This window comes from Sus scrofa, chromosome 6 (genome assembly GCF_000003025.6).
Source record: "Sus scrofa isolate TJ Tabasco breed Duroc chromosome 6, Sscrofa11.1, whole genome shotgun sequence".
NCBI classification, from domain to species: Eukaryota; Metazoa; Chordata; class Mammalia; order Artiodactyla; family Suidae; genus Sus; species Sus scrofa.
The window spans coordinates 53,799,977-53,820,527 of NC_010448.4; the positions used below are offsets into that span (position 1 = coordinate 53,799,977).

General features: G+C 58.6%; 2 protein-coding genes across 2 annotated transcripts in view; one reads left to right on the forward strand and one right to left on the reverse strand.

Annotated features, from left to right (window-relative positions):
* The window catches only part of KDELR1 (KDEL endoplasmic reticulum protein retention receptor 1), an 8,220-nt gene extending 4,576 nt beyond the window's left edge, over positions 1-3,644 (reverse strand). The window contains exons 1-3 of the mRNA XM_003127269.5: positions 3,297-3,644; positions 2,526-2,626; positions 1,983-2,141 (exon numbers count right to left, since the gene is read on the reverse strand). Coding sequence (XP_003127317.2) covers positions 1,983-2,141; positions 2,526-2,626; positions 3,297-3,387 — 351 coding nt within the window. The 5' untranslated portion in view covers positions 3,388-3,644. The remainder of the gene's footprint in view (positions 1-1,982; positions 2,142-2,525; positions 2,627-3,296) is intronic.
* Positions 9,614-20,551, forward strand: part of GRIN2D (glutamate ionotropic receptor NMDA type subunit 2D) — a 39,946-nt gene continuing 29,008 nt past the window's right edge. Inside the window, 6 exon segments of the mRNA XM_021094673.1 lie at positions 9,614-10,088; positions 13,577-14,196; positions 17,983-18,097; positions 18,444-18,655; positions 18,921-19,089; positions 19,642-19,795. Of these exon segments, the coding sequence (XP_020950332.1) occupies positions 9,624-10,088; positions 13,577-14,196; positions 17,983-18,097; positions 18,444-18,655; positions 18,921-19,089; positions 19,642-19,795 (1,735 nt within the window). The 5' untranslated portion in view covers positions 9,614-9,623.

A 20,551-nucleotide genomic window follows, 5' to 3' on the forward strand; every position in this document is an offset into this window, starting at 1 on the left:
CGCTCAGTGGGTTAAGGATCCAGAGAGCTGAGCTGTGGTGAAGGTCGCAGACGCGGCTTGCATCTGGCGTGGCTGTGGCTACGGCTGTGGTGTAGGCCGGCAGCTGCAGCTCTGATTGGACCCCTAGCCTGGGAACCTCCATAAGCTGAAGGTGTGGCCCTAAGGAGCCAAAAAAAGAAAAAGAAAGAAAGGGAAAAAAGAGCACCCATTCAAGCAGGCAGGCCTGGGTTTATATCCTGCAAGGTGTCCCCTCTGGGTCTCGCCTCCAAGAGTCAGCTAGGAGGATGCCTGCTTCCCCAGGTGGCTGAGGGGTCAGACGGGATGAGGATGGATTTGGAATGGCCACCACGGAGCCAGACACAGTTGGTGCCTACACTTCGCCCAAGTGACTTTGCCCCTCTGAACAAGGAAACCATGCAAGCTGGAGTCAAGAGGCCTGGGTTCTGGTTCAGCCTCCTCCACCTGGAGCAAGCCCCACTGCCTCCCCCCAGCCTCAGTTTCCTCATCTGCAAAATGGGCCCAGCTCAGGTGAGTGCTCCATGCAAGCTGGTGATGATGGTGTTTGCAAAGTCCAGGCCCTGCAGCCAAGCCTGGGGTTCCCATCATGGTCCAGGAGAGCCTCCCTCTGACAATTCTAGGACCCAGGGCCCAAAGTCACCCTCGGTCAGGTTTGTCTGAACTGCTGGGTGCTTTTAGAAATAGATTTGGAATCTGTAGCCAAAATTGTAAAGTGAGATCTCCCAGGAAAACTGGGTTGTGGCTCCTGCTGAAAATATCAGCACGTCTGGCCACTCAGGAGTGGTCCTGGTGAGGAAAGACTGCTCTGAATCTGATCCTGCCGGGCCCTAGGAGGCAGGCGACTGAAGACTTGCACAGGTATGGAGTTCCCGTTGTGGTGCAGAAGAAACGAATCCGACTAGGAACCATGAGGTTGTGGGTTTGATTCCTGGCCTCGCTTAGTGGGTTGAGGATCCAGCACTGTTGTGAGCTGTGATGTAGGTTGCAGACGTGGCTTGGATCTGGCGTGGCTGTGGCTGTGACCAAGGCTGGCAGCTGTAGCTCTGATTGGACCCCTAGCCTGGGAACCTCCATATGCTGCGGGTGCGGCCCTAAAAAGACAAAAAAAAAAAAAAAAAAAAAAAAGGACTTAGCACAGGCCCTTTCAAAATACCTCCCAGGAATCTGTACAGGTCCCATCAAAATGACATGTGATAAAAACCATGACAACTAACGTTAGGAGTTAAAGTATCACGTGGCCCTAAATGCAGCAGACATTCAACAAACATGGGCGGCACTTCCTACCAGACACTGCACTTTACCAATAGTAACCCCTCATTAGAACCTACAGAGGAGGAATTTACTATCCCCATTTTACAGATGAGGAAACTGAGGCACAGAGAAATTACATGACTTGCCCAAAGTCCCACAGCTGTTAAGTGGGCTTCAAATCCTGGCTCCCTGACTCTACAATCCAACCATTAGGCAAGGCCATCTAATCTCAGTAAATCCTCACGATGACCCAATCTCGACTTAACAAATAGGGAAACTGAGGCATGGAGTGGTCAGGTTCCATGCCCAAGGTCCTGCTAATAGAAAGGAACTGATCTGGGATCCAAATCCAAGGAGCCACCCCACCCCCAAGCCCCTGTTCTCAACTTCTGAGCTATTCATTAGGCCAATGGCCTTGGAAGAGTCATTTTGACTCCCTAAGCCTCGGTTTCCTCATCTATAAAGTGGGGCTGCTGGGAAAAGGAATGGGTTAATGTATGTGACATGCCCAGAGCAGCGTCTGGCACATAGTAAGCGTTGCTGCTGATACATCACTCTCATCGGACTCCAGAGCCTGTGTTTTGAACTTTATGTCCCAAAAGAAGGAAGTTTGAGCAGATCCTGCAGAAGGAAGCCTCTGAGTGGGTCCACTGTCAATAGCCATTTTTCCCACAGCCCACCCCACCACCGCAGGCACCCTGCAGGTGGCCTACCTCTAGAGGGGTAAAGTCATGGTTGACCAAGAATGCCAGGATGGCCGTGGGAACAACAAGGAACTCCACCCGGAATGTGTCATGGTTCCCATCGTAAGTGGCTTTGAACTTGCTGTAAATCATCCAGACTGTGGTGAAAGAGCAGGCAATGTAGACCACCTGTCGAGAGGGGGGTTGAGGAGGGAGCATTAGCTCAATGCACAGGACGAGAGCCCCCAGGAGGCTTAGACCCAGGAGTCCGGACCCCCTAGCCCCTCCTCCCTCAGACCCAGGAGTTCTAGCCTCTGTCACTTCCTCCCTCGGACTCAGCAGTCTGGACTGCCAGCCCCTCCTCCCTTAGACCCAGGAGTTCCAGCCTTGTCACCTCCATCCTCAGACTTGGCAGTCTGGACCCCCAGCCCCTCCTCCCTCAGGCCAGGAGCCCTAGCCCCCCGTTGCTTCCTCCCTCGGACTCAGCAATCTGGGACCCACGTTCTCCCCTCCCTCCGACCCTCCCCTGGCTCCCCGCCTCAGAAAGGCCCAGCAGGAGGGCCAGAGCCTCACCTTCATGCACGTGTTGTAGAGGGAGATGTAGTTGGTGAAGAGGTCCAGGTATCGGGCAGTGAACACCACAGCAAACAGGACCTGGCTCTTCCCCGAAATCCCTGTGGTCCAGAGAGACGGGGGTGCAGGGAGGCTGGAGGTGGGCTGCACGGGCCATAAACCAAAGCCCAGAGCCCTGGATGAGCCCAGAGGCGGCTCTGGAGTGCAGCTGTCCCTGGAGGCCTCCCCAGCCGCGGCCTGAGCAGGGCCCTTTCCCACGGCCCACAGCCAGGGGGCAGCCCGGCCCCAAAGCTACTCCAGCCCGAGGCTCTGTCCCAGGCTAGGCCTCACCACTACCTCTGGCCCCCTCAGGGTCCTCCCACAGTCCAGACCTCAGATGGGGCCTCCGGAGGGCCCCACTTGTCCTCAGCTTTCCCGAACAGGTCGCCAATCTCCCGCTCTCTTTCTGGCGGCTACAGTCCACGTCACCAACTCCCAGCCACCTCCCTGCCTGCCACAGCTCCCTGTTCCCAGCCCCGGGAACTCCAAGGCCACCCAGATAGGGGCCGGGGGAAGCTGAATTGAGTTCCTGGAGCCACCCCCACCAAATTGGATGCACCCCCAGTCTAGAGAAAGAAGCTGACCCCCTGGTGACCCTGGACCTGGAAGGGGGATCCCCAGCAAGCAGTGGCGGGGAGGGACCCGTCCCCCTTATGCCCCCAAACTCATCCCCGCGTCCTGGGATGTCCCCCTCACTCTGCCCCCCTTCTCCGGCCCCGGTGGGCGTCTCACCGGCACACGAGCGGGACTTCCAGATTTTGAGCAGTAGCAAGATGATGGCTAGGAGGTGGGAGAGGTCTCCCAGGAATCGGAAGAGATTCATGGTTGGGGGGATCTGGCAGGGCTGGGCTGGAGGGAGGCAGACTGGCGGGGGGCTGCCCCCCGGGGCTGCTGTTCTGGCGGCTGGGCTGGGGGCCGGGAGAGATGCCCTCGGGTGGGCTCGGCTCCGGGGAGGGGGCTCAGGGAGGGGGCGCCGAGGCCTGAGCTGGTGGCAGAGCTGGAGCTAGGAAGAGGGAGGAGGGCGGGAGGGGGAGGAGTCCGGGAGGGAGGCTCCGCCCCCGAGGGAGGTGTCCCGGCTCTCCGGCGCCCCCTACCCCGCTCCTCCCGCGTTGCAGAGTTGCCGCCGAAGGTACCCCCACCGCGGCCTCCTAGGAACTGGCGGGGTCGCTGGGATCTGAAACTCCCAAATCCGGCACCTGTTTCCCAGGGAATCTACGCCTCGGTGAAGGTCGCAGCCCAGCCGCCCAGTTTTTGTCCTTGACAGCGATTTGGGAGACAGGTCTCTGAGCTTTAAAAATCTGAGACACGGACACAGCGACTGGCCTTTCGCGGCCTTCCAGCTCCAATCCACCCAAAGGGCAAGAAAGCAGACCCCCTTAGATCCAGGAGTCCAGGTCCCCAGCCCCTCCCTCTTCCGTTCCACTCAAGAGTTCAGCTCCCCTTCCTTGGGACATAGGGTCCCACCCAACGATCTTGTGTCTCAAACATCCTAGAGACAGAAATCCAGATGCACAATCCCTCCCTCTGGAACCCCCAAGTTCAGGCCCCCGATCTCTTCTTTTTCAGAAATGGAGCTTTTACTCCTGCTTTCCCAGACCGTGGGGTCAGTAGCCTATAGCCCTGCCTCCAGCACCCCCTTCAGAATTGCCCTTCACAGGCGCACACTCACACTCTCAGGGGCCCAGGTGTCCCATGCTACACTCCACCCCAGCCCTTTAAAGAAGCACTGGGCCTAACCTCTCCAGCAGGAGGGGCAGGAGCTGGGCAGCTGGTCTTGAGGGACCCGGGGGTGGGGGCAGGCTGTGTCTCGGAGGGGACACACACTGCTTTCCTTCTGGATGTGTGCGTACCCATGGGCGATGGATGCCAGGTCCCTCAATAAAAGAAGAGCTATGGAGTATCCATTTGCTGGATGGATTGGGTGCCTGGGGTGACATCCATGAGTCTTGGATTTGTGGCCCCTGTGTGTGGTTTATACTAGGGAGTCCATTTGTCTGAGCACCTAAAAGGGATCCAGGGCTGGAGGAGGGGCTTGGATTACCAGGTACCAGGGGAGAAGGGGGCCATGGGCTTAGACTCTTGGGTCTGAGGGAGGAGGAGTCCCAGGTTTCAGCGATGAGGAGACTGGAGGCCTGGACTCCTGAGTCCTGGGGGGGGGGGGACTCGAATTTCGGGGTCTGAGAGAGGAGGGGCCTGGCAGCCTGGACTCCTGGCTTCATGATGGAGACCTAGTTTCCAGGCCTGGCCTTCTGGGGCAACGGAAGCCAAAAGATGGGTCCTGGTGTGGCGGAGACGGAAGTCTGGGAACAGCCTCCTGCTTCGCAAGCCTCAGAGTGGAGAGGGGGCAGAGGGCGGCAGCCCCTGGGCCCTGGAGTCCGGGTCCAAATCTGATATCTCAGTGCCCAATCCTGAGTGCCTCCCTGCCTCCGCCTCCCCCCCCCCTTTTTGCAGCCCCTCACTCTCTAGTCCCAGGAAGAAGACAGAGGCTGGGAGCTTGGGGTGGGGGCGTACCCTCCTCCAGCCCTGGCAGGAGGAGGGGTCCCCAGGGAGGCAAAGAGGGGGGGCTGTGGGTCTCCTGGCAGGGGCGGACGGGGACTGAATGTTAATCGCAACCCGAGTGAGTGTGTGTGTGCGAGAACAGAGCGAGTGTGCGAGTCCCTCCCGCTCCGGTTCCTCCAAGCGGTGGCCGCCGCCACCCTCTGCCTGCAGCTTCCCTCGGCCACCGGTGCCCAGCTGGGGGGTGTTGGCCTGGGTGGGTCCGCCCGGCCCCCAGGGGTCTCTCGTGCGTCTGCCATCTGCCCGGTGAGGATCTGTGTGTCCGGGTGTCTGGGGTTGGGCTGGTGGAGGGGGGGGTGTGTCTGTAAGGGCTGCGGCGGCGGCGGCGGCGGCGGTGGAGGGAGGGAGAGAAGGAGGGGTCTGTCTGTCTGTCTCAACCCTGAGGGCCCCCCCGCCCCCGCCGCCTACCTGCGTGTCTTGGACCCCTCAGTTTCCTTCCCCACCAGCCCCCCAAACCCGGATGGATGGTGTGTACCTGGGCTCTGTGCCTCCTGCCTGCGTCCGGCCAGGCGTCTGGCGTCCCCCGCTGCCTATGTCCTCCTGTCTGTCCGAACAGCCCCTGACGGCAGTGGTAGCCCAGCCTCAACAGACCCCGCGCGCGCGCGCGCGCGCGCGCGTGTGTGTGTGTGTGTCCTTCCTCAAGCTCCGGGGGTGTTGGAGGGGGAATCCCAGGGAAGCGAGGTGGTGCGTGTGTATGTATGTGTGTGTTTCTGCCTGTGTTTGAGAGTAGGGGTGCGGGGGGGGGCGTCTGGAGGTGGCCAAGCGAGGAAAGGGCACCCCAGACAGGCAGTCCCCCGCCCCTCGCACAAACACACACACCAGCCACGGGCTTCAGAGGTGACCCAGACAGACAGACAGACAGACACAGACGCGGGGGGTGGGGGTGGGCTGAGGGCACCAAGGGGGGTGAGAATGAGCCAGGGAGAGGCGGGACTGGACTCTTGGACCGGGGGGAGGAGCCGGGGCTGAAGCGGCAGAGGGGGGCACCCCGGGTGGGCGGAGGGGGGATCCCCACGGGGTCGGGGCGGCGAGAGGACACCCCGACAGCCTCCGCAATGTCCGGGGCCCAACTTCCAGCGCAACATGTGTAGCTGCGTCCTCGCCTAGTCGGGGTGGCTGCAACCTTGGGGGACAGACAGGGCAGGACGGACCAAAGAAGAGAAGGGAGAGCCGGAGCCAGAGACAGGCAAGAGGTCCCCGCCGCCGCCGCTGCCGCCGCTGCCGCCGCCGCCCCAGGGCCTGCCCCCCCGGGCGGCTCCCTGAGCCCTCCGCTGAATCTTTGGGTCGCTGGACTCTGGTTCCATTCCTGGCCCCCCCGAAATCCCCCCACAGAACAGGGTCATGAAAAGGTAAGGCTGGGGTTGGGGATGCAGGGGTGGGGTCAGGAACGTGGACCCCTAGATCTAGGACAGGGAAAGTTGGCCAGGGGCCGCAGAGAAGGAGGGTTATTGGATGGGGGGGGGGTTTCTTGGGGCCTCTCTGCCCTCTCCCTCTCCCCTTCCGAGCCCTTTGTCCCGGGTCTCCACACCTCGGATCTCCTACCCCCCATTTCTGACACTCTGCTCTCTCTCCCCAGCCCCATACACCCAGCACCCCATCTCCCTCTCTGTCCCTTCATCTCTCCATCTCACCTTCCCTCTGCATCCCCCTGCCCGCATCAGCCTCCCCCCTCGGCCAGTCCTCCTCCCTCCTCCTCTCTACGACCCATCCCTCCTCAGCTGCGAGTCTGCTATTAATACCCCTGCCAAAGACCTTGAGAGCCTCCAGGCCCTGGCACCCCTCGCCCCAAGCTACCGTCCCTTCCTCAAGGTTCTGGAATACCCTTCTAGCCTCTTCCAAGCACCAGGATTAGGGTGGGGAGAGGACGGGATTGGAGTTGGGGGGGGGACGCCGTCTGCAGCACGACGCGGGGGTGGGGGGGCAGCTGTTGATGAAAGTGGCCTCTGGTGTCTCTTCTTTGATGGATTGGGGGGAGTGATGGAGGCAGGGACACCCCAGGAATTTCTGGCACCCTCCTGCTCCTCAGCTGGGGACAGGCTGTGCCATGCCCAGGACCTGAGTGGGGTGACTCGGGGAAGCTGGAGTTGGGGGTGGGGGGTGGGGTGCCCGGGATGCCGGGATTGATGGGGCTTGAGACAAAAAGGGGTCCTTAAGGGAGGAGAGGGTTATGGGCCTGGATTCCTGGGTCCTGAGCATTCCTGAGTCTGGGGGCCAGAGGGAGCCAGGGCCCCTGGGTCCTGGGAGAGGACGGAATCGAGCACCCACACTCCTGGGTCCTGGAGAAGGGGAGGGCCCAAGAGCCAGGACTCCCAAGTCTATGGGAGAAGTTGGAGGATGGGGTGTCTGTGTCTGAGGGAGGAGGAGGCTGGGGGCTCAGGGTCCTGAGCCCCCGACAAGGCAGGGGAAGTCAGTCTGGATTCTTTGGTCCTGTGGGGATGGAACTGAGGATTGAGACTCATGAGGAGGTGGAGTCTGGAGGCCTGGACAATGTGATCCCCGAGGGTGTAGGTTTGGGGGGTTGGGACACCAGAGTCCCCCAGCGGCTGGGGATGCCACTTCTCTGTCCCTGGAGGGGTAGGAGACTGCCCTCCTGAATCCTTCCCAGGAGAAGTCTGGGCATACAGCCTCCTGAGAAGGGTGGGGCTGGAGTTGCCCTCTTGGGCTTCAGCAGGACCCTGGGGTCCCCAAGGCCAGAGGCCAGGCAGGGGTGGGTCTGAGAGAGGCCGAGCAGGGGCTGAGGGGTGAGCAGCCCCCGGGAAGGGAGAGGAGAGGGAGTGTTATCCTGGGGGGGGGGCACCAGGCCACAGCTGTGGGTTATTTTGGGGCAGAGGGGGGCTATTCTGAGCACTGATTGAGCCAGCTGCTTGGGGAAGGGCAGAGGAGAGGAGGGGCAAGGGGAGCGAGGATTGAGGCCTGCCAGGAGCCCCCACCCCCATCCCTGGGGAGACAGTGGCCCAGGGTCGCTGGGAAGGCTGCTGGGTGTGTGTGTAGGGGGGATGAGGCCTCTAGGCAGAGGAAGGGGTGGGGGCCATTCCCCTACCCTGGCTGTCTGTGGGGTGGATGGAGGCCCTCGCTACCATGGCAACCGGACAGGAGCCTGATTGACAATCAAGAGCGAACCTTTCCTTGTCTGGACCCTCACCTCTTCAAGGAGCCCCCTGTGCAGGCTCTAATCTCTCTCTGGGAACCAGGAGTCCAGGCCCCCAGTGCCCTCCTCCCTCAGACCCGGGAGCCAGGAGTCTGGGCTCCCAGCCCGACCACCCCAGGCAGCTAGTATTCAACAGGAGACACAGGGAGAGATGCTGGCTTGCCTCTCATTTACTAAATCGCTCTGGGCTGGGAGCCAGGGACCCCGGCCCCCCGCTCTCACAGCTGTGTCCCTCAAACCCGCAGCCCAGGCTGGACCGTGACTCTCTTTCTGCCTCTGAAAATGAGGAGGGGATGGGACAGGAGGGAGGGGACAAAAATGGGTTGGGGGTTGTGGTCAAGTTGAGGGGTAAGGTCACGGGGGGCGGCATTCTCTCTCCATGGGGTACCCCACTAATTTCTTTTTCTCTTTCCCCCCCCCACCTGACCCCCTTTCCCTTTCTCTTTTTTGTTTCCCCTCACTTTTTCTTCCTTTCATTTCCTATCCCTCCTGCCACTCGCCTTCCCGGCCTTCCTTTCATGTCTGTGCTGGGCAACCTCCCTGGTGGGGGTCTTGATCTTCGCCTTGCCTCACTCGCTATTTCTGTCTTCCTGTTTTCTGTCTACTCTGCCTGCCTCCTCCCTCAATCTCTAATTCTGCCTATTTCTCCATCGCTTGTGGGTGCACGTCTCTCGGTGGCCGCGGGGTCTCTGTCTCCATCTTCCTGGGTTTCTGTCTGTCTTCCTCTCTCTGTCCAACTTTCTCGTTTCTCTTATCTCGCCCACCTTCCCTGGTCCATCTCCGCATCTCTCCTGCCTCTCATCCCCTCCCTATTTCTGTCACTCCGTCTAATCTCTCTCTGCCTCTGTCTCTGTCACTCCGAGCCGCTCTGTCCCTGTTTCTCTTTTCATCTCTCTCCTTATCCCCATCGCTCTCTCCCTAACCATCTCTCTGTGGCTGTTTTCATCTCTCTCTGTCTTCCTGGATCCCACTCTGCTCCTGTTCTGATCCCATCTCTGTGCGCCTGTTTTCCATCTGTCCTGTCTCGGCATCCTCCCCATCGCTGCCTTGATTCCTCTCCCTCTATATCTTCTCTGTCCCCGTCACCCACCTCCACTCTCCCTGCCTGTGTCTCTCCCCTTGCCTCTGTTATCTCCCCCTCCATCTCTGCATCTCTCTCACCTCAACCTTCCTCCTCCGTATCTCTGCGTCTCTCCCTTCTTGTATCTCCCTGTCTCTGTCTGTCCACCTCTGCGTCTCTCCTTCGTGTGTCTCTCTCTGCTCCCCGTGTCTCCCGGTCTCTGTGCCCCACCCTCCTCCGTATCCCTCCCCGGGCTCCCGCGTGTTTAGAGGCTGCCCGGCAGGGCCCGCAGGCGATGCGCGGCGCCGGTGGCCCCCGCGGCCCTCGGGGCCCCGCTAAGATGCTGCTGCTGCTGGCGCTGGCCTGCGCCAGCCCGTTCCCGGAGGAGCTGCCGGGACCGGGCGGGGCCGGCGCACCAGGCGGGGGCCCCGGTGGGGCGCGACCGCTTAACGTGGCGCTCGTGTTCTCGGGGCCCGCGTACTCGACCGAGGCGGCACGCCTGGGCCCGGCCGTGGCGGCGGCCGTGCGCAGCCCGGGCCTGGACGTACGGCCGGTGGCGCTGGTGCTCAACGGCTCGGACCCACGCAGCCTCGTGCTGCAGCTCTGCGACCTGCTGTCGGGGCTGCGCGTGCACGGCGTCGTCTTCGAGGACGACTCGCGCGCGCCCGCCGTCGCGCCCATCCTCGACTTCCTGTCGGCGCAGACCTCGCTGCCCATCGTGGCCGTGCACGGCGGCGCCGCGCTCGTGCTCACGCCCAAGGTGCGCGCGACCCGCGGGCCGGGCGGGGACCAGATGCGAGGGGCGGGGCGAGGCCGGCCTGGGTGGGCGGGGCTCTAAGGGGCGGGGCCAGTCCTGAGGGTCCGCCCCCGGGATGTGGTGGGGACAGATGTCAGGGAGAGTCTAGGGAAGAGCGGGGCTGCCTTGGAGGGGTCTATAGGAGGAACGAGGTCTGCCGGGGAATCGTCCAGAAGCAGGGTGTGAGACGACCAGGGTCTGGCACGAGTTGAGAGTCCGCGGGAGAGGAGAATAAGGGGAGGGGCTGGGATCTGGGGGAGGGGCGGGGCCAGCCAGCGAGGGGCGGGGACTGGGAACGAGAAAGGACTGACCCGAGACGGCAAGATCCGAGCTAGCGAAGGGCCCTGGGATTCGCGGGGGAGGAGTCAATGGAAAAAGAAGGGGGTTCAGAGGGGTGAGGGCTGGAGAGGAGGCAGGAGCCAGGAAGGCAGGGACAGGGACCAGGAAAGAGGAATATCAAGTACTGAAGGGCAGTGAGGGGCCCGGCCAGCTGAGCATGGGGTCTAGAGGTCAACGTAGGAGGTCGCAACCATCCCCATCCGGTGAAAGGACAAGTACGAGAAAAGAGGAATCATTAGTGAGAGGTGGTCTAGGGAGGGGTAGGACCAGCGGCAAGGGAGTGGGGAGAGGCCAGTCAGGAAGGGGGCGGGGCTACCGGCGACAGGGGAGGACACCGAGGACTGTGTCTACCTTGTGTACTACGGTGGCGGAGTCTAGAGAGGAAGACCGTATGGGAGTAGAATTTGGGCCAGGGCGCACCCAGCCGCAAGGTGCGGAAAGCAAGAATCCAGAGGGTGGGCCTGGGAAGATGAAGGACCCTGGTAGAGACAGGCCCAGCCTACGCGAGGTCAAAGCCAGGAGCCTGCGGGGAAGGCGGGGGCAGAGGCTGGAGCTGGCTGTGGCCTGGAGAGAGGCCGCCTCCCAAGGACACAGGAGGGGACAGCTGGAGGGGACATCTGGTAGGGAAGGGCAGAATTTGAACAAGCCTGGTGTGCGGACTGAGAAGTAGGAGAGGTCCCCTAACAGGAGGTGCCTGAGGAGGGGCGGGGCCTATTAGGGGGTGGAGCCAGTGTAACGGAAGTGGGGCTCGCCTGAGGATGGGGCCACCTGAGTGGGTGGAGCTAAGTCTCCACCAATTCCCTGCCGTGGGGGCCAGAGGCTTTGTGACTAGTTCGCTATTGCATGCTGGGACTCGTGGTTCTCTGGTGTCCGCAGCACTCTGGGAATAGACCTCTGTCCAACTGTCTTTTTCTCTTCGGCATGGGGTTGTCCAGAGATGGGTGCGTAGATAACCTGCGAAGCGAACTTGTTACTTCACGGCTGCCGCCTCCTTGGCTTAGCGAGAAACATGGCCCGTCATGCCAGCACTGCTGCTGAGACGTGTGTGCCGCTCTATTTCTTGTCGGCTAGGCACTGTGGCACACTCCGTGCACACCCGTTGCCTTCTGGGAAATGTTAGTCCCGTCCGTGTCTCTGGAAGAAAGAGTGGTCCTTACAGCTCCATCTGTGCCCCCAGTGAATGCTGGGAACGTGTTCCCCTGAGTGCCTCCACCTGTCAAGGGTGAGGGCCTCTCCGGGTTCTCACTGCGTTCTGGGAGACCTCAGTCCCTCAGCACAGCTGCCCTAACCTGTGCACATATAACCACAGGCACGTGCCGAGGGAGAGAGCCCACGCTCATCTCATTGCATTACTGGAAGATTTATTGAGGGCTTGTTCTGTGCCAGGGCTGGTTCAGGTTCTGGGGAATACAGCTAGGAAAGGTTAAAAAAAAAAAAAAAAAGACAAGGTCCCTGCTCTTATGGAGCTTGCATTTCTAATGAGGAGACAGACAAAACAAATGAGCAGAGGATGCAGTCTGTTCTGGAGGAGAGTAATGACCAAGAATGCAGCTTCAATAGATGGCAGTCAGGGGAGGTCTCCCTGAGGAAGTAAACTGAGCTGGGCCTGAGGATGGAAAGGGCCTAAGTTCCTTACAGAGGAGCTGGGGGAGCTGGGGGCGGGCAGTGTCCCCAAGAAAGGCGACAGTGAAGGGCAAAGCCCCTGAAGCTGGAAGGAACTTGAGGTGTTTGAGGAAGAATAAAGAGTTGGGAGTGGCAGGAGATGAGGTCAGAGAGGCAACGGGGGTCAGGCCATTCGGGGCCTTGTGGGCCTCCGTGAGGACTCTGGCTTTGTCTCCAAGGTAGTTATTGGAAGGTCTTCAACCAAGAAGGGAGGCGATCCAATTCGTATTTTTGAAGAGATTGCTCTGGCTGCTGTCTGGAGAATGGAAGGTGCGAGAAAGGAAGCAGAGATGGGTTAGGAAGCTGTCGTCTAGGAAGGAGAGTGGTCACAATGAGGACTGTGTTGGGGGCTGTAGGGAGGAATGAATTACTAGGGTCATGTTCTGGACAGAGAGCCGAGAAGGCTCCGAGATGGCCCAGGTGTGGGCCTGAGGGCCGTCCTGACAGGCTTTTCTGCTGTAACAAAGATGGTCTTCAACAGCCATTAGCCATGGGTGGCTGTCGAGCCCCTGACATGTAACTAAATTTTATTAAACTTTAATTGATTTTTTTTCCCCCACAACATGCGGAAGTTCCTGGGGCAGAGATCAAACCCACACCACAGCAGTGGCAATACTGGATTTTTAACCTGCTGAGCCACCAGAGAGTTCGTAACATTAACTGATTTTAACCTGAATAGGTCTGGGGGGCTAGTAGCTACCATATTGGAGAGCTTAGGAGACAGCATTTTAACCTGTGAATTTGGGTGAGATCGCCAGGGAGAAAGGACAGAGAAGAAAAGAGAAGACAAATACACTCCTGTTTAGAATTCTAAGGAAGAGAGTCCAGCAAAGGAAACAGAGAAGGGGGGGAACAGAAAGGTAGGAGGAAAACCAGAGAAGGGCAAGTCTACTCAGCCAAGCTTCCAGCTGGGAGAGACAGTACCTTCATTGCCTGCTGGGAGATGTAGTCCCTCTCAGTGCACGCTGGGAAGTGTAGTTCTCTTCCAGGATGCTGGGTGTGTTCCTTATGGTAGCATTAGCTGCTGTAACAGATAAACCCTGGCTTCTCAGTGGCTTAACCCAATAGGAGGCTGTCTCACACATAAAATCCAAACGGGTGTTCCTGCTTGGAGGTGGCTCTCCTCCAAGCGATGACTCAGGGACTCAGATGTCTCCATGTTGTGGCTCTGTAATCCCCTAGGGGTCTCCCCTGGGGACTCTGCATCTGCCCTCAGACAGGGAAGAGGAAGGTGCATGAGGGGAGAGCCTAGAACTCAGTCTGGTAGCTACACCCAACCCAGGCCTAGTTCTGTGCCCCAGCAAGAATAGGAGATGGGTTTGGTGAACGCCTAGGCAGCCTGCCATGTTGAGAGCTGGGAGCCCCTCGCTGGCTGCTGAAGGTCCCTTATTGATGCGGGGAACTGTGGTGTCCACGAGGATGGCGCCTGACATCCTCCCCCTGCCTTGCAGGAGAAAGGATCCACATTCCTGCAGCTGGGCTCGTCTACAGAACAGCAGCTTCAAGTCATCTTCGAGGTGCTGGAGGAATACGACTGGACGTCCTTTGTAGCCGTGACCACGCGTGCCCCCGGCCACCGGGCCTTCCTGTCCTACATTGAGGTGCTGACTGATGGCAGCCTGGTGGGCTGGGAGCATCGAGGGGCACTGACGCTGGACCCTGGGGCTGGCGAGGCCGTGCTGGGTGCCCAGCTCCGTAGTGTCAGTGCACAAATCCGCCTGCTCTTCTGTGCCCGCGAGGAGGCTGAGCCTGTGTTCCGGGCAGCCGAGGAGGCGGGCCTCACTGGGCCTGGCTACGTTTGGTTCATGGTGGGGCCCCAGCTGGCTGGAGGCGGGGGCTCCGGTGCCCCTGGGGAGCCTCTTCTTCTGCCAGGAGGCGCCCCCCTCCCTGCTGGGCTATTTGCAGTGCGCTCGGCAGGCTGGCGGGATGATCTGGCCCGGCGTGTGGCAGCTGGCGTGGCCGTAGTGGCCAGAGGTGCCCAGGCCCTGCTGCGTGACTACGGCTTCCTGCCTGAACTTGGCCATGACTGTCGTGCCCAAAACCGCACCCACCGAGGGGAGAGTCTACACAGGTGAGTGGGGCTGGGCTGGGAGGGTTGTGGGACATTTCCTGAGCCTGCCGACCTGGGCCGCTTGCTGCCTGAACATCCCCAGAGGGGTCACATCCCTCTCAGAGCTTCCGTCAGTCTCCATTTCTGTAAAGCACATATAATCGGGTCTCCTTTCTGAGGTTAAAACAGGTCATTGGGGGGAAAAGCACCTGAGATACAGCAAGTGTTTTATTATATTTCCTGGTTTAAAGAGGCGAAGTTTTGCACAGTTTAATGTCTTTGAAACCAGGACCTGTCTTACAGGTGATAGCTTATCATGGTTTCATGGGTAGGGCTTTTTTTTTTTTTTTTTTTTTTTTTCCCTTTGTGATACGTAAAAAAAGTGCTACCTCTTCTCGCTGAGAGCATCTTAGATTCGGTGAGATACCCCAGTTGGAGTAGGAGCTGAACTTCAGTAACAAAAAGACCTGACAATCCAAAAGCCCAAGCAAGGCAGAAGTTTGTTCCTCTCTCATTTCACAATCCAGAGAGGCGCGGTCCAGTTTATCAGAAGACTCCGTCACTCCATAGGATCATTCAGGGACCCAGGACCCCCCTACTCTTTGCTCTGCCATCTCCTTTCTGCACAGTGGAAGCTGGGTCCTAAAGCATGTCTGAATTCTGGCTCATGAACAGGAAGAAAGAGAGGAAGCGGAGAGCAAGCCCTTTCCTTTAGGGCCGGTGAGGCAGAAGGGACACGTCTTCTCATCCCATTGGTGAGAACGGAGTCCCTTGGCCAGGGCTGATTTATTGGTTGTTTACAGCCGCATCCATCCAGATTGGCTGGAGGTCGGCTCTGATTGGCTAGTGCCTGTGCGGTACTGACTGTTAGAATTTGAATATCACCCTGCCCGCGGCCTGGGCTCGCTGCAAGGAAAACTGGGGGATGTCGACTCTGGCTGGACAGGCGTGTGCCCAGCTGATACGCTGTGGTTTTAGGAGAGGACAGCAGGGTTTGGTGAGAGACAGCATCTCCACCCTAGGAAGTTTTGGGAGTGAGATCTTGAACAGTAGAGAGACCTCTAATCCTAACAGAAGATGAGCTGGGCTTGGGAAGAGGCGATGGGTGGGGAAGAAAGCCCAAAAGAGGAGAGTCGAGATGTGGGGAGTTGGGAATCAGGATCCAGGAGCAAGAGGGTGAAAAAAGCATCCCTCATTCATAAATACTTACGGAGCCCCCGCTAGGAACTAGGGTTCATGCTGGGTGCTGGGAACACAAGAGATGAATAAGGCTGTGGACTTCTCTTCAAAGAACACAGGGTCCTGGAGGGAGAGCGGACAGGGATGGGATAATGACAACGCAGCATGAGACTTGTCATAATGGAGGCTGCACAGGCATTGTGGGAGCACTGGGGGGAGTCCTGCTAAGCCTGGACATTTTTGGTAGCAAGAAGCCGAGTCTCATTCAAGTTTCCTCGGGGGACGTCGGAGGGGGCCTGTATTGGAAAGATAAACAGGCACAGAAACCCAGACATCAGGAAATTCAGCCTAAGCCTGGGGACCAGCTACCCTTTCAACTCTTTCTGATTCTCTCTGCTCCTCTCTCTCTCTCTCTCCCCCTCTCCTTCTCCCTCTCCCTTTCCATCTCTGTCTCAGGCTTGCCACCCCCAGAGGCTGTCCATGTCTTCTGCTTGCTCAGAATTTCTGCTCCCTCGAAATACTCATCATTTCAGCCCATTCTGTCCACCATCCATTCCCCTGAATCTCACAGCTAGCTTCCTCCCAGGTGAGGAATTGCATTGGCCCCAGCCAACCTTCCAAACGAGCCCATACGTGTCATCAGGCATCAGGGAGGTTTCCAGGAGGAGGAGGATCATCTAAGCTGGTACCTGAAGGATGCATTGCTCGTTCATTCACTCATTCATTCGTTAATTCATTGAAAAGCCGTTTATGGAGAGTCTGCTTTATGCCAAGCCCTGCTTCAAGCACAGAGTATAATATTGAACAAGGCCCCTACTCTCACAGAGTTTCTAGTCTCATAGGCAAGACAAGCGGTTGAACAAACAAAAAAAGAAAGGAAAAAAATATTAGCAAGTGATAACTTCTGAGATGAAAATAGAGCAGGTAGAATGTGCTAAGAAATGCCTAGGATGCTAGGGGGCATCAGGAAAGGGCTTTCTGAGTAGGTGAAATTGGGAGAAATAAAAAATGCATAAAGAGAAAGAGCCAACTATTGGAAGGTCTGAGTGAAGAGAACACAGAGGGAATAGCAGGTGCAACGGCCCTGGGGCCGGAACTGCCTGCTTGGGAGCCGAAATAAAGCCCTTGTGTCTGGAGCACCATGGCAAGTGGGTGGGGCGTGATGGAGAGACATGGGGCCCAGCTCATGGAGGGTATTTAGGCCAGGTTAGGGGATTAGAGTTGATGGCAAGAGCAGGTGGGGAGTTCCCTGGTGGCTCTGTGGTCCAGGACTCAGCCTTGTCACTGCTGTGCACAGGTTCAGGCCTTGGCCCTGGAACTTCTGCTGAGGAAAGGGTACTGTGCCAAGGCCTGGGGAAGGGAAAGATTTGGGCAGGTTGATGGGACCTCGATAGCTCAGGGCAGATGAAGACAGGAGAATTAGGGGTCAGAGGTGATGAGACTTGGAAGGTGGACGGAGCCAGGCCACAAGGGCTTTGAATGCCGGGTCGAGAGGCTTGGACTTTGTTCTGGGCATTGGGGAGCCATGGGTGGGCTCTGAGCTGGGGAGAAGTGAAGTCAGTTTTGAGTGTAGAAAGATACCTCTGGCCTAGGCTGGGGACAGACTGGAGGCCAGATAGGAGGCTGGGGTGGGGTCCAGAAGGGCTGTGGGGACAGAGAGGAGGGAATGGGGCAGAGACATTCCAGGGTTAGGAAGGATGGGGCTTGGGGAACTGAGGGCCTCAGTGGGGGGAGTGAAAGGGCTAGGATGACAGCTGAGGGTCTGGCCCAGTGACCAGGGCGATGACAGGCATTTAGAAGACGGGCCACCATTGTTTAGGAAAGACACTTGGGAGTTCAGAGACCCTCCCGGGGCTTCTTTCCAGAAGAAGGGACATGTGAGCTGAGTCTTGAACACCTAGAACTGGTCAGGACGAGAAGGGAGAGAATAGGGTTTTTTCTAGGCAGAATGTGAAGCACCTACAAAGGCCTAGAGGTAGGAAAGCCCTTGCTGTGTTTTGGGGATATGCTGCATTCAGTGTTGGTGAGCACAAAAAGGGTTTGGGGAGTTCCCATTGTGGCTGGTTAAGAACCCAACTAATATCCCTGAGGATGTGGGTTTGATCCATGGCCTCAGTCAGTGGGTTAAGGATCTGGTGTTGCTGCAAGCTGTGGCATAGGCCCCAGATGTGGCTCAGATCTGGTGTTGCTGGGGCTATGATGTAGGCCAGCAGCTGCAGCCCTGATTTGACCCCTGGCCTGGGAACCTCCGTATGCCACAGGTGTGGCACTAAAAAGACCAAAAAAAAAAAAAAAAAGAAGAAGAAGAAGAATAAAAGAAGACAACCCCCCCTCAAAAAAAGGGGTTTGGGTGGAAAGCGTTTGAGGGTGGAAAGTGATTAGAGATGGGGCCACAGAGGCAGGTGGGGTCCCTAGCGTCTCAAACCCAGGCCGAAGATCTGGGACCTTGTCCTGGGGGCACTGGGCTGCCGAGGGAGAGTGCCTAGCAGAGAAGAGGCATTATTTGGGGTTTCAAGAACTGGGAGGAGAGATTCTAACTGGGGGCCGGCACGCAGCCGTAGAGAGGGGACTTTGGCTGCCAAGGTCCAGTCCAGGCCCACACACGTCCTCTCCCTTCCTCCTGGGCAGGTACTTCATGAACATTACCTGGGATAACCGGGATTACTCCTTCAATGAGGACGGCTTCCTGGTGAACCCGTCCCTGGTGGTCATCTCCCTCACCCGAGACAGGACGTGGGAGGTGGTGAGTCTGCGCCCTGACCTCAGGCCTGGGAGAGGGGCTGGACTCCTGGGTCCTGGTGGAGGTCAAGGCTGAGGCCCTGCCGTCTAGCCTCTGAGGGAGAAAGGGGCTAGGAGCCTGGACTTCTGCGTCCTACGGGAAAACACTGGGAACCCAGTTCCCTGGGTCCTGGTAGAAGAAAGCCCAGCATCTTGGGTATGAAGGAGGAAAGGGCTTCTGGGGTCCAGACTCCTGGATCTGAGGGAGAAGGAGCCGGGAGTTCGGGACTCCGCGGAAGGAGGGCCATGAAGGCCAGAACATTCTGGAAAGACCCCCCTCAGGAAACCTGAATGCCCTGCTCTTGGCCAAGGTGGGCAGCTGGGAGCAGCAGACTCTCCGCCTCAAGTACCCGCTGTGGTCCCGCTACGGCCGCTTCCTGCAGCCAGTAGATGACACGCAGCACCTCACGGTGGCCACTCTGGAAGAGCGGCCCTTCGTCATCGTGGAGCCTGCCGACCCCATCAGTGGCACTTGCATCCGAGACTCCGTGCCCTGCCGGAGCCAGCTCAACCGCACCCACAGGTGACAGCCTGGATCCAGGAGTTCTGGCTTCAGAATCCTCCCCTGAAGTCCAGTAGTCTTGACCCCAGTCCGCTCCTTCCTTGGGACCCAGAATCCCCACAGCCCTCCAGCTTGGTCACCTTGGACAAGTCTCGGAATCCCTTTGAGACTCAGCTTCCCCGGAAAACGATATTCACCATAGTTTTGGCGGCTGCTTGTCCCTCCATAAGGCGGGGCGGAGCTGGGGGGCGGTGGCGACGTCCCCAAACTTTCTCGCTCCCCGCAGCCCTCCGCCGGACGCCCCCCGCCCAGAAAAGCGGTGCTGCAAGGGCTTCTGCATCGACATTCTGAAGCGGCTGGCGCAGACCATCGGCTTCAGCTACGACCTCTACCTGGTCACCAATGGCAAGCACGGCAAAAAGATTGACGGCGTCTGGAACGGCATGATCGGGGAGGTGAGGTGGGCGGGGACAGGGCGTGGGCGGGGACAGGACAGGTGGGAGGCGGGGCCGGGCCCGGATCAGGACCGAGGATTGGTTGGACGGGAGGGCGGAGCTAAGAGGCGGGAACTTTGGCTCTGAGGGGGCGGGACTATGGGGGACCACGCCAGGGCCGAAGGGGCGTGGCCAAAGGTGGGAAAGCCTGAATTTGAAGGGGCGGGACTAGAAAAGGACCCACCTTGGCAGAGGGGCGGGGACAAGAGGAGGGAATTTGGGGCGAAGGAGGCGGGGCTAGGGGAAACCACCAGGGAAAGGGAGCGGGGCCAGGAGGCGGGCGCCCCAAACTTTCCGAGGCGTGGTGAGGGAGCCGGATGTGGCTGGAGGCCACTTATTCCCACTCCTGTTCTCGACCCTTACTGCCACCTTTCCTGCCCTACTCTGCCTGCTTCCCCGTCATCCACCCCACCACTCCCTAGCCCTCTTCCTCACCCAGTCACTGGTCTCCTGGGACCTGTCTTTGTCCTGAGCCAGTCAGCTTCCCTCACTCTCTCCTCGCCCTGACCCTAGGTGTTCTACCAGCGCGCGGACATGGCCATTGGCTCTCTCACCATCAACGAGGAGCGGTCTGAGATCGTGGATTTCTCTGTCCCCTTCGTGGAGACAGGCATCAGCGTCATGGTAGCGCGTAGCAATGGCACCGTGTCCCCCTCGGCCTTCCTTGGTGAGCCTGGGCCCTGGAATGGCCAAGGAGGGGGCAGCTGTGTGTCCAGTCCCATGCTGGTATTGCCAGTACCAGCAGGGAGACTAGTGAACCGAGGGCCTCAGTTCCCTAATCTGTAAGATGGGAGAAGTAATTTCCTCCACTAGAAGCAATTTTACCGTGAAGCTAAGACACTTTGAGCTTCAGGAGCCTTTTCTTACACACCCACCTTCAAGGCCTTATACTTGGTCTTGTATTCCGAATTTTGTGTTCTTTTCTCTTAAAGAGAACTCTCCAAATTGTATGAACGGCAGGCCCCACAAAGCCCATCTTCCCCGTATATAAGATGAGGAAAGGAAATTAGCACAGGGCCCATCAAACAGTGTTTAGTGAGTACCTACTATGTGCCAGATTCTGGGCTGCACAGAAAACCCTCCCCTCTAAGAGCGCTTGGCCAGCAGCCTCAGCAGAGAGACGGAAAACAATCTCTTAAAGGGATACACGGCCAAAATTCTTTTGGATGATGGTAATTATCCCGAGAAATTAAGCCTGGGGAAGAGATGGAGAGGGATGGGATTGGTCCTGCCGTGGGTGGCCAGGCAGGCCTCTCTAAGCAGGTGATCCAATCTGGCCTAGATCTGCCTGGAAATGCATTCCTGGCAAAGGGAACAGTCAGGGCAGAGGCCCCAAGATGGGAATGTTTGTGGGATATTTGTGAAATATCGGGAGGCCTGTGTGCCTCTGGGAGGGGGCATCTAGTGAGCGTGAGACGGGTGG